General features: G+C 44.6%; 1 protein-coding gene across 1 annotated transcript in view; it reads right to left on the bottom strand.

Annotated features, from left to right (window-relative positions):
- CARMIL2 (capping protein regulator and myosin 1 linker 2) overlaps nucleotides 1-13410 on the bottom strand; it is a 91278-nt gene that overhangs the window by 64588 nt on the left and 13280 nt on the right. The window contains exons 5-8 of the mRNA XM_084813152.1: nucleotides 11877-11998; nucleotides 8255-8352; nucleotides 4763-4833; nucleotides 1356-1429 (exon numbers count right to left, since the gene is read on the bottom strand). Coding sequence (XP_084669278.1) covers nucleotides 1356-1429; nucleotides 4763-4833; nucleotides 8255-8352; nucleotides 11877-11998 — 365 coding nt within the window. The remainder of the gene's footprint in view (nucleotides 1-1355; nucleotides 1430-4762; nucleotides 4834-8254; nucleotides 8353-11876; nucleotides 11999-13410) is intronic.

Below are 13410 nucleotides of genomic sequence, written 5' to 3'. Positions count from 1 at the left end.
GGTATGTTGACAGATGAACACTCCATTGCAAAAGAATGTATTTGAAATTCATATTGATGACCATGTGATTCACTCCCAATGCAGTGTGTTTAGAATCACAGCCCAAGAGAAGGCACATATTACTCAATGGCTGCCCCGGGACTGCCGAGCAGAAGGGAAGCACATTCTGGCTTCTGCAACTAGCCAGGGGACCTGGGGCCACTGGGAGGCTGCCCCCCTGGCTTCCCAGGAATAACATCCATCAGCCAGAGAAGGGGCAGCTACAGGGACCCTTCCTCCCCATCCCTGTTGGAAAGAACATGCAGTTCCAACTACCTGTGGCCCCGGGACTGCAAAACCAAGGGGACAGAACACTCTAGCCCCATCCATTGGCAAAATAGCCACCAACAGCTATTCAAGCAAAGTGCAGTTAAATGCCCACTTATAGCTCACCACCTTGTTCTTGCCTTGAAAAACAGATCTCCCTTTCTCTTCCCTGCACTCCCCTTCCCTGACTCATCTTTTCGGTCTGTAAGCCTGAAGGTAGGGCTTGTCTCTCTTTGTATTGATGTGAGCCACTTTGAGAGACAATTGTCTGAAAAGCAGGATAAAATACAGTAAAGAAGCAAAGGAATGGGGGAAATGGATGTGAATGGGCTTCACCACACAAGGCTAAAATCCCACATCCTTACCAAAGCTTCTGCTTCCAGATTCTTTGCAGGATTAAAATCGACTCCTTTACACAGGCTGATATGTGCTGATTTTATTTCTTGGCAAGTTCTATATGTTTCATTTTACAGCCGCTAGATGGCGCTGCTGTTATAGTGCAATTGCGGAAGTACACAGCACATAAAGCACTTCATCACACTTCCTAGAGAAAAATGGCACTTTCCTCGCATTTTACAAAGGCGGGCTAAAGGTCATAAACTGCAGGAGGGGCCCTGGAGGTTGACGATGTTGTGTAGAGGACCCACAAACTTCTGTGAGAAACCAATCTTGATTGCACGATATAAGCTCTGTGTGGAGAAGCTCTAGGCAAATGGAGAAGGGACTGGGGTCCATGCTGAAGAAGGTGGCATGCAGAGCGTAGATGCTTAGTCTCCTTGCCTAGGGAGCTCTATACAGGTTTTTCTTCAGCTTCTGACATTTAGCATGCAGCACTTCTGTGGTGGTGGTGGTGGTATTTTAGACACTTTTCTGAAAACATGAGGGCTAGAACCTTGTTTTTCAGAGTAACAGCTGAAGTCCTTAGGATTCTGCACATCCCATTGCAAATCTGGGGTGACCATAGTCCTGCAGTTTTTTACCTACTCGCTCCCCATCCCACTCCAGCATGGTACAAACAGCTAGACTATAATCCTTTTACATAGACTCACTGGCTGTGCAGGTGGTTGAAATCCAGCAGGTTGAACTCCCTGCATTCCTGGCTGTGATAAATATTATCCACATCCTGCAAAAGAAAGAAAAAATAGTATATTTACGAAACTGTGAAGAAACTAATCAAAAGACAGTTCTATCTGGCTATTTCTCCCCCCCCCCCGCCGCCATTACTACTACTACTACCACCACCACTACTACTACTACCACCACTATTATTATTATTATTATTATTATTATTATTATTATTATTTTGCTATTACAGAGGGAAATTCCAGTTGATAAATTAAGGAAAACATTTCATCTTACAAATGATAACAAAGAAGAGTTATAAATTTAATCAAATTAATACCAGTTAAATTTCCCCTAACAGTAAATAAGGGTGTACTGAATCCTGTACTTTATCGTTCCAATATACAATAAAGAGACTCCATTTTTCTATTTAAAAGTTATTTGCTGATCGTCCCTCTCTGACTCTGATCATATCAGTTATTGAGGCCATATCCCAAACCTTCATACACCATTCATCATTTGTTGGAGGATTAACTCTCTTCCACCTGTAGCTTATTGCCTTAGGGGCTGCTGACAGTAAGTAAATTATCATTTCTACACCATCAGTTAGAACTATATCTTTAACATATCCAAATAAAAATATCTGGCTGTTCCCAAGGACTGCTTTTGTTTCCCCATAAGAGCACACTGTTACTAAGAATGTCGGTCATGCTGGCTTTCCATTTTGTTGTTGTTGTTGCAAGTATCACATTGGTACCTTGTCTAATATGTTTTCATTGTTCCAAAAGGCTGTTCATAGCAGCTAGGAGCAAAAGGATTCTGACGGCAAATCTCCAGCTACTAGCGCCTGGTGTACTTAACGTTCATGACCTGTGTGTGTCCTCTACCACAACTGAATTAATAGGAGTTGCCCTTATGTGAGTATGCAAAGAATGGGAACTCCAGATATATGCAAATGCTTACCTAACTGCCAAGTTGCCACCACAGCGAATCCACCTGAGGGGTTACTTGAGTTGGCCACTCTAAAGATTTGGCAAGAAATATTCTCCCATCCTGAAGCATCCTTACCTCTGGAAAGGTCACTTGCAGTTATTGGTGATCATTAGGTTAAAGCACCACCAGGTTTCACTCATGGTTCCTTTTGTTCTAGGGACCGCCACCCGTTTGTCCCTCAGAAGCAAATATAACCACTCTGACTTTCTTTCTATCTCTTTCTCCTATCACTCCAAATCTGTCCATTCTGGCCAACCCTGTGCAGCTGAAACTTGAGTTTCCCCATAGCATCTAAGCCTTCAAATACCACCCCACTATTACCCTAGCACCCTCTCTGCTCCTTATTTGGCAAGCCATAATGCCCCGCCTCTGTCTTCTCTTGCTGTAACACTGCTATTTTAAATCATAAGGAAACAGACTGCAGGTCCAGTTCTAAGGGTGGTGCACTAACTTATCTTTTCTTCCTGTAAATATCTGCAGAAAAATAAAAACATGCATTCTCTATGCCTATACTTTGTCAGTGTTCTTGAGCTAATTTCCCCTCCATATCTAACACAGCATGCCCTCAGCTGTGTGTGTGCCACAGCACTACCAAAGTTTTTCTGGGTGCATTTGAGAACATTTGTATAGGATGCATGTTCACGTGCAACATGTGATTGAAGACAGAGATAGCAGTTTTGGTAACTATAAGCCTTTCCTGGAGCCAAATGGTAACATCAGAGCTGCACATCAGTATGCTGACGGCGTATCTGAACTACCTTACATATACTATTTTTCCTGCATAGGCATACAGGGGAAAAACGTAGAAATTGAGTTGCCAGATCATAACCCAGGGGAAATACACCTTGAATTCCCCGATGCAGTGTGTGGGGGTGGGTGGTGAGGAAATCATGCAGGGCTGGCCCAAGATATTTTGCTAAGCAGGAAAGGGCATCCCTCACCCACCCAAGTCAAAGTGCATAAGACACAAAGCCAGGCACGTTATTTAGCTACATGAGGCAGAAAACCCCACAACTGCCTTTCCTCATCTCTAGCAGTCAAAATACAATATTAACAAACTGAATCGCTAACAATTTTCTGCCTTTTAAAATCTGCTGCCTGAAGTGGCTGCCTCACTCTGACTCATGGTAGGGCCGGCCCTGCAGTCATGGCTTCTCCTGGCTGTGACTATTTTGGCCCTATCACCTGTTGTAAAAGCAGGACTCCAGATGTGTTGTACATCTGAACAGTCAGTTGATGGGAACTAATGGTTAGGAGATAATTAGAAATCCCTGTGAGTTTGAATACAAGGTCTAATGACCTTGGGGAAGGTGACACCACTCCAGATAAGGAGACAGCTCATATAAGGTGTGTGATTGCGTGGATAAAAACACCAATTTTGTAGCTTGGGACAGAGTAAGGGGGCTATGAGGCAGTTGAAGGCCCCTTGGGAACACGGCCCCACTGTGCAGCCATAAGGCAGGGTAGCAGATAGACTGCCTTGTAGAAGTGCTTTCTGTTTGCATCAATTTACAATCTGCTGGTACATTCGTGAATAAAGCAAATATTACAAAGATGCCTTAAGGGTGCTTTCAGACAATTCCTAGCACTAGCAATTAGTAGGCATTGTGCAGCTATTTTGTCTTTTCTTCCTTAACAGATTTTCTGTGGTAAGAAAAAAAAGACAGATGTAGTGATGGGAAAACATGGGAGGGTTACAAGTAGAAGATGATGATGACATCTGGACCTACCCTAAAATTCCACAAATGACACAGGGTAATGGCACTGTAAGGCCTCCCCTGGAAGCACCCTAAGCGAACTTTTGAGTGCTTCCTCATCTGAAGGAAACCAAGCATGGCCAGCACTGCCCTGGAACATCTCACCACAGGAAAAATCAGGAATGTGTGCCAGTGTGTTCTGCAGGTTGCAGCCTGGCAACCTTCATACACTATCCTGTAGGAAAATAGTAGTATTCCGTTCTTTTCAAATTACTTTCCTGAATTCTTTAAAAGGATTCATCCACCGAGGTGGATAGTCAACCACTCTGATCCACAGGCCTCCCCACCCAAAACCATAGCTTCCATTTATCAATCCTTTAGTAATCTGGGAATAAGGTGTCCTTAGCAAAATGTCCATCTCTCACTGAAAGCAGTCCTTGTTTGATTTACAGGCTGATACACAAAGCAGCTAGAGAAGCCTTCTCCAACATGGTGCCACCCAGTTGTTTTCGACTTCAGTTCCCATCAGTCCCAGGCCCCAGCCAGCATGCCCAATGGAAGGGAAACTGGGAGTTTAGTCCAAAACATCTGAAAGGCATCAGGTTGGAGAAGATTGAGCTGCAGGGAATATGCTGACTACTCCACACAGTTATTTTTATGCTTCTCATTTTGTTATGAATATCTTCCCTTATGTTCTGCCTTACCCATTGGATCTCCTCTTGAAAAGGGAGGCCACTGTAATCGCAGAGGGCACCGTATGTCTCTGAAAACCCACCTGTAAATGTGAGAGGATGTTAGCAGAAGTCTCTGTGCAAGGAAAGGTAGCATTGACAGATAGAAAATCAATACATTTAGGGATCCAAAAGAGAAACATTAGATAACAGGGAACCTGGAAGACAGAGGTTCAAATCCCAGAGTCAGCCCTGTGAATTAATGCATGGCTTTGGGTATTTTGCTCTCTTAGCCTCAGGTGTCCTCTCCATCTGTAAAATGGGAATCCCAAAGGCCTACCTCACTGGTAGATTCTGAGGACAAACAAGATAAAGAGACACTGTGCATTAGAAGTGCTGCAGATAAATAATATTACGGTGAAGTGTGCAGCGCTGATTGGAGTGTCAGACTAAGACTACGGAGATCAGGGTTCAAATTCCTACTCAGCAGTGAATCTCACTGGGTGACCATGGGCTGATGAATATGTCTGAGACTAACCTACTTCACAGGGCTATTGTCAGGATAAAATGGAGGTCGGGGGAAGAATAAGCTTGAGCTTGCTTGTTAAGGTGCAATCTTAGGCATGTTTAGACAGAAAAAAGTCCCACAACTCCTCACATCCCTCAGCCAGCATAGGGCATGCTGGGAGTTGTAAGACTTTTTTCTGTCTAAACATGCATAGGACTGCAGTCTTAGGGAGCAATCCTATGGCCACTAGACAGCAGCTAGACAGTGGCTAGACTCCGAGTTTGGTTCCTGGAAAACGGACTTCTTCCCACATCCATGCTGCCTCTGAGGCAGCGCAAAGACCCATCCTCCGCACTCACAAGAGGAGCGTGGGGCAGCTAAAAAGGGGCAGGGCTGGGGGCATTTCGGGGTGGGGATTGCAGATCTGTTTGTATGACACATCCTATGTGTCATACAGCAGCCTCCTCTCCTGCTCGGCCCCCCTGTGGCTAAACAGCCGAAAACGGTGGTCTAGCAGAAAAAGCAGGGCAGGAGAGGCGCAGAGGGAACAATCCCCCCCCCCCCACCCTGTGCTTCTCCTGCCTTGCTTTGGATAGGCGTTTGCCTCCAAGTTTGGAGGCAGCCACTTGTTGAAATAGGATTGCACCCTCAGAGGATAAAACATAATGAATAAATGAACAGTTCAATCATACTGTATTTGGGATACATGAAAGATGGACAGTCCATTGAGAGCTACTGCAGCATAGTGACCAAGAAATCAATCTATGAACTAGGAAGTCCTGGATTTAAGTCTCACCTCAGTCACAGACTCCATAGCTGGACTTAGGTAAGCCACTATCTCTCAGTCTCAGGTAACAGTGACTTACCTTACAGGGAGTTTATAAGGATTACTAAGACAGTGCCTATGATGCTTTTTGAACACTCCAAAATGTTATAGAAAAGTGCCCTCGTGAACACAATTTATATAGGACAAGAAAACCACAAGATAAGAAGATCTTGTGAGCTGAAGGGATCCTTTGCCAAATAGTATATGTTCGCCAGAATAATCATCAGTAAAGTCTCCCATCACAAAAAAAACCCTCAAACCCCTTTTGAAATACATAAAAGCATAAAACTATTCAGCAGAACACATTGGACAGCAAATGTAGTTACTGAAAAATTTAAAAATGCCTGCATTAAGGGTTTTATTACAACTTTGTCTCCAAATGTGTGTGTGTGTTGTGTGTTTGCCTTCAGCGTGGATGAGTAGATCCAAACATGGGGTGCAGGCTAATATTTGCATCCAAGAGAGAATTTTTAAAGGGGCAGCTTATGTATGACATTTTTATCCTGCCCTTCTTCCAAAGAGCTTAGGGTAGTGTACATGGTTCAACCTTTCCTCATGTTATTCTCACAACAATCCTTTGAAATAGGTTAGCTGAGAGAGAGAGAGAGAGAGAGAGAGAGAGAGAGAGAATGAGTGGGTCTATGCCATGTTTCATAGGTGAGTGGGGATCTGAACCTGGATTTCCCCAGTCCTAATGCAAGAGTCTTAATCAATACATCATGCTGGTTTTTATTGTCATGAAAGTAGGAGAAATGCTCCTACTGCTAAAATTCTCTCTTCTGTGCAACTATTTCTTTTTAAAAAGAGGAGCCCGGCTACCCCCCTTGGCCCCTGGCCCCTCTGCAGTTGCACAACCATCTTCATCCTATCTGTACCTGGTCACAAAGCAGCCCATTTGCTCAGGCCTTTCATTCTTTTCATGCTGAATTGAATGCTTAGCTTTATCTGTGATTTTATCTCATGTTTTACTGTCAGATGGATGCACTGAGTGTTGTTTTTTAAATTTTATGTTGTCTTTTGAGAAGGTTTAAAATGGCTTTATATATTACCATTCTGTAAACACCTATGAAAAATCTCAAGAATTCTAAGAAGGGATATATATCTTTTACAGCCTAATCCTATGCAAGAGTTGCTCCGAAATAACTCTCACTGTAATCAGTGGAGCTCACCCCCAAGTAAGCCCGTAGAGGATTGCAGTCTTAATCAAATCAAACACTCCCCATATGTACAACTGGGAAGTGTGTGTGTGCACTCTAGGGGAAGTTGCACATGAAACACTTCCCACACAGCAGGCCAGTGGTGTCATAGAATCATAGAACAGTAGCATTGGAAGGGGCCTATAAGACCACTGAGTCCAACCCCCTGCTCAATGCAGGAATCTAAGTCAGAGTATCCCTGACAGATGGCTGTCCAGCCTCGTCTTGAACGCCTCCAGTGCGGGAGAGCCCACTACCTCCCTAGGTAATGGGGTCCATTGTCGTATTGCTCTAACAGTCAGGAAGTTTTTCCTCATGTTCAGCCGGAATCTGGCTTCCTGTAACTTGAGCCCATTATTCTGTGTCCTGCATTCTGGGATGATCAAGAAGAGATCCTGGCCTTCCTCTCTGGGACAACCTTTCAAGTACTTGAAGAGCACTATCATATCTCCCCTCAGTCTTCTCTTCTCAAAGCTAAACATGCCCAGTTCTTTCAGTCTCTCCTCATAGGGCTTTGTTTCCAGTCCCCTGATCATCTTCGTTGCCCTCCTCTGAACCCTCTCCAGCTTGTCTGCATCCTTCTTAAAGTGTGGCACCCAGCACTGGACACAGTACTCAAGATGAGGCCTAACCAGTGCTGAGTAGAAGGGAACTAGTACTTCAGGTGTTACTGGCTTAGCCGTGCTACAGATACACACACACACCAGCCCCATTTTCAAATGTATGCTTATTCTGAGTTCACATGAATTCCGCATGGTCAGAAATGTATATATTTTTAACGATAGGCTTGGACAATGGGACCAGGAAAATCAATTAAACATCAGACTAACCCCACTCTCTAGGAAGTAAAATCGAGTTTTACAACCCAATTAAGAATTGTTTAGACTAACTTCTCCTTCTCTGCAAGTGCACTATGGCTTAACGATTACTTGCACGCGCACGCACACATACACACACACACAATTCCTCCACTAATTTTCATACATAAAGATTACCACATGGGCCTTGGTTTTCCTTCAGCTCTTCTTCCAAGGAATTGGTTATCCCTTTAATTTTAGCAAGCAAGATGGGGGAGGCATCCTGGAGTAGATTTCTTTAATACAAAGAAAAACAATTAAACTTGCATTAAAAACAACAAACATTATGAAGAGAACTTTCAGCTCTATCATATTTCTTGGCTTCTTCCTCTAAGAAGAGGTGGGCTGGTTGGCTGGGATTAGAATTTAGCTGTAAGAATTCTCTAAGTATATTCAAAGTTTGGCCCTGGTTGGGCACTCCCTTACTTGATGATGTCATAGTAATGTCAAATGTCTTTCTTGCAGATGGCAAATAAAATGTCTGAGCATGATAGGGAGAAGTTTGTCCACTAAGCTCAGCCTTGTGAGGCAGAACAAAAGCTGAAGGGAAAGGTTGTTGGGCTATGGGTAAGAGTAGTCAGGATATCTGTGAGCATAAAAGGCTTCCCATATTGGGGATGTGAAAAGCACAAAAGCTCTGCTCAAGAAAAAAGATAAGCCCAGCAACCCATCCATGATCAGGAATGAACTCCTCCTTGTGACAAAGCATATAAATTGGTGCATTTGCAGGCCCTGATTTAGAAGAGAGTTATGTCAAGCAGGTCTAAACTTATTACCACACTTTTGCTATGCAGCTTTTCCGGCCGTGATGTTCTACAGAAGCATGCTGATGAATAAGGTTGCCATCTTTTCTGTTGTTTTTACTGGCCCTGCTCCTGTGCCTTTAAGAGCACAGATATTTAGGTGATGTTCATACCACATATTTCTATGCTGTCCCTTGGTGTGCATGTGTGTGTGTGTGTGTGTGTGTGCGCGTGCGCACGTCCTGGGACGGGAGAAGGCTAAACTAGAGACTGGAGTCTTGCTTGGTAGGTAAAATGGGAAAATACAATAGACAGTTGACCAGATGCAAAGAATGAGGGGGCTCCTGTATTTATAACAGCTCCGTAGAAGAATGAGCATTAGGGTGTCCAGATGCCAAAGAGGGCGAGTCTCCTGCACATTTAATAGTTTTATAGAAGAGGTACTTCAGCCACTCTAGTTTGTTATGGAAGCTGTGCCTGCTGAAATTCCCTCTTTACAACTATGAACAGTGCAGTAAAACAGACCTGCCCTCTTTGGCATCTGGATACCCTAGTCAGCATTGGCAGGAGGGAAAGGCAGCGCTGCTGAAATTCCCCTTCTATCCAACCTTTACATTTACAGGAGGCCTGACTGGTTCTGTCTTTGGCTCCTCTAAGGGTGAGTGAACAGTTCATTTGAAGAAAGAACTGGGATGGGAGGTACAGCTGCTCTATCAGCCTTCCTCAACCTGGTGCCCCCAGGTGTGTTGGACTACAACTCCCACAATCCTCAGTCAGCATTGTGGGAATTGTAGCCCAACACATCTGCAGGGCACCAGGTTGAAGAAGACTGTGTTACATACTAACTCTTTCCAGGCATTATCGGATGTAGAACTGGACACTCAGCAGGGTGGGACATTGTGGCAACAGGCTCTGCCCCCGGCCTACGTGCGCTCGTGTCACTCTCAGAAACAAATGCACACAGACTGGGGTGGACCTGCCACCCCCAAACTTATTTTAAGTTCTGTACATCTGATAAAGGGCTACTGTCGCACTGCTTTGGAGCTGTCCAGCTCTGTGCCTGACGGCCCTAGGGCCAAAGTACACGTTACACCCAGATGTGTGCAATCATAGCCTAATGGTCTTTCGTTGAGTTTGATTGTAAAAGCCACTTTAGGAAGGAGTGTTTGACAGCAGAGATGGGGAGAGTAGTGAGCGCTTTAGCACTTTCCCTGGCAAGAGCAAATATATAAGGAACTGTGCAAGAGGGAAGGGAAAGCCATGGGGATGGGATTTGAAGTGAGGAAACAGAGGCTGTGGAAAGGGCTAAGAGTATCCACCCTTCTGCCTCTCCCTCTTGACCCCCTTGTTTCTGCTAGTGATTCTACTCTCCCTAAGCAAGCTTTTAAAACAAAAAGAGGCTATATCAGGCAATGAGAGATCCATCAGAATGGCAGCAGCATTCAGAGGACATTAAGGTCGAGGTTTTCCCCAAGTCTGTTGCTTAAAGGGTAGAAACTGATTATAGGAATACAGGAAACTGCCTTATACCAGGTGGGACTGTTTGTCTATTTTGCCCAGTATAGTCTGCTCTGACTGGCAGCGGCTTTTCCAGGGTCTCCCGTAGAGAAGAGCTTTCCCCATCACCTGCTACCTGATCCTTCTACCTGGAGATGCCAGGGATTGAGGGTAGGAACAGGGCTGGCCCTACCATGAGGCAGAGTGAGGCAGTCGCCTCAGGCAGCAAATTCTGGGTGTCATAAATGGGCAGCAAACTGTTAGTTATTTAACTTGTTATTGTATTTCTACTGCCATAGAGGGGGAAAGATGCTTATGGCATTTTCTGCCACATGTACCAAAATAGTTCAGCTAACTTTGGGTACTGTTTTCCCTGACTTTGGTGGGTGGGGGACACCATTGGCTTCTCTGGCTCAGGCAGCAAAATGTCTTGGGCTGGCCTTGGGCAGGAACCTCCTGAACGCACGTGCTTTACCCCTGAGCTATAGTTCCATTGCCTAATGTGATCTAAGAGACTAAGAGACATGGCTGGCTGGGTGATGCTGGGAGCTGTAGGCCTTTTCTCTGTCTAAACATGCATAGGATTGCGCCCTGAACTGTGAACCAGGAAGTCACTGCCTCAAATGTCACCTCAGTAATGAGCATGCCACAGGCATACCACGATATTATGCAGTTTTTCCACTCCTGTCTGCAATATGGAATATGACTGTAAAGTGGGGATGGGGAACCTTTTTTGGTCTGGAGGAGAGATTCCCCCCCCCCCCCGATCAATGAGATGAGCCAGATGATGTCAAGAGGATCCCAAAGCCCCGCCTCCTCCACTGACATCCCCCCCCCCATTTTGCTTCTCTCTGCACAGAGACAGGGACGCCAGGCACCAGCTGAGTTGGGCACCTCCTTTGCATGCCCCTGTCATCCCAGTTGGGATGACCAGTGGCATGTGAAGGGAAATCCCCATCGTTATCACTGGTAAGTGATTGGAGGTAATAGTGGTAATTTGTTTCCCCACAGAGAGGGGCTCGTGGCCTGGGGAAATTTGGGGCTTGGGAGGGAAAGCTCCCTGGGTTGGATGGGGGATTTGGCCCATGGCCTGGAGGTTCCCCATCCCTGTTGTAAAGATAATGTACCTGCATCTGCAATCCTATACACACTTACCTGGAAGTAAGTCTCAATGAATGGAGTGGGATTTACTTCTGAGTAGACATGTATATGCTTGTGTTGCAAAGAGCTTTGAGCATGCTAAAGTGCTATATAAATGCTTAATAAAAACCCAGCCCATCATCCTGGTTTAGCCTTAGTTAGCAACATCCAGCCCATATCTTCTAATTAAGGCCTCAAGAACAGTCTTCCCCAACACGGTGCCTTCCAGTTATGTATGACTACAAATCCCACAATCTGAAAGCAGCATTGCCATGCTGTGCTGATTGGGGAGGATGGGAGAGCACATAGAGACGGTTCGGAGAATGCTGCAATATCCAGGTTTGGGTTTCAGTGGTTTCTAAAACGCATGACCTCCTTACCCAGGTGAAGAATTTGGAATGATCTTCTTAATGGATGTGATCACATGGATAACCGCATGTTCCAAGTCATCCAGCGACAAGAACTCTAATTCAAAGGAAGATGTGTCTGTCTTTATGAAAACCTGGAGAGATGAATGGGGAACAAATATATGAGGTGAGGTGGTTCCCATGGCTTCTTTTCTGCTAGTTTCCTCCCAACGTTCTTGATTTGTGAATGGGAGCTAATTCCGAACCCAAACGTTGGCTCTGAATGTCTGGCAAAACTAAAGACATTTGCCAAGGAGCAAGTGCCATTGAACCCAGTACGAGGCTGTAGGCACTGTTCTCCCCATCTGAAGCATGTGAATGATAATACTGACCTACTTTACAGAGTTGTAGCAAGGAAAACTCTCTGGAAAAGACCCTGATGCTGGGAAAGACTGAAGGCAAAAGGAGAAGGGGACGGCAGAGGATGAGATGGCTAGATAGCATCACCGATGCAACGAATATGGACTTGAGCATGCTCCGGGAGAGAGCGCAGGACAGGAAGGCCTGGAGTGCTATGGTCCATGGGGTCACGAAGAGTCGGACACGACTGAATGACTGAACAACAACAACAAAGCAAGGAAATCATGAATGCAAAGTGTTTTGAGGACTTAGGGAAAGTTCTATATACTGTGTTTCGAGTAGGGGTACTTGAAGATTTAATTTGGTCTGCATTTTTAAGCAAATTCACACTTCCTGGAATAATACATGGATCAGAACTCGGTTATCTTTCAGTTTAGGAGTATACTGTGATCATGTCACTATACTATAATGTCATGCCACTAGACCACTAGATGGTTATTATTATTTTTATCAAGAATTTATTTACATAGTGCCATCAATGTGCATGGCATTTTATAGAGTACACAAGGCAAGGAGCTCACAGTCTAAATTTTGACACAGGGGAAACAGAAGAAGGAGAGGGAAGCGAAGGCAAGTGTAAATTGGGGAAGAATGTGCAATTATTTTGTTACATGTACTTACTGTAGACTTCCATTCCAGGCTTAATTACAACAGGGCAGGGGAACTGTGGGATGTGCAAAGGGTTCGTGGGGAAAGTGGTTTTTGAGAAGGAACTTGAAGAGGGCAAGAAAGATGGTTATGACCCTTGACTGCTTATAAACCACACATAAATTTCCTAATTTTCCTCTCCATATTGTATATAGAGTCTTTTGAAGGACACTGTGGAACAGACACAACAGTCTCTGTAGGGTTAGCATCTGAACCCAGATTGCAAGGCACCAGCTCTCTTAATAGCCCAGTCCAAGAATCTTCATACTTGCGCATCCCATTGAGTTCAGCGGGGTTTACTCCCAAGTAATTGTGCCTAACTGCAGCCTAAGGCTACAATCCTATGCATATTTCCTTAGGAGTATATTGCACTTAACTCAGTAGGATATACTTCCAAGTAAACATGCCTAAGAACAGACTGTGTATCAGCAAGGTGAAATTCTGAAAACATCCAAGACTAACATAAAATGCATCTTCCTACTCCTTTGTATTTTTTTTA

Source organism: Heloderma suspectum, chromosome 8 (assembly GCF_057233095.1).
Source record: "Heloderma suspectum isolate Gila_16-S chromosome 8, 16-S_ref, whole genome shotgun sequence".
In the NCBI taxonomy this organism is placed as follows: Eukaryota; Metazoa; Chordata; class Lepidosauria; order Squamata; family Helodermatidae; genus Heloderma; species Heloderma suspectum.
Note: the sequence above shows the minus strand (reverse complement) of the source record. Positions and strands in the feature narration are given on the sequence as shown.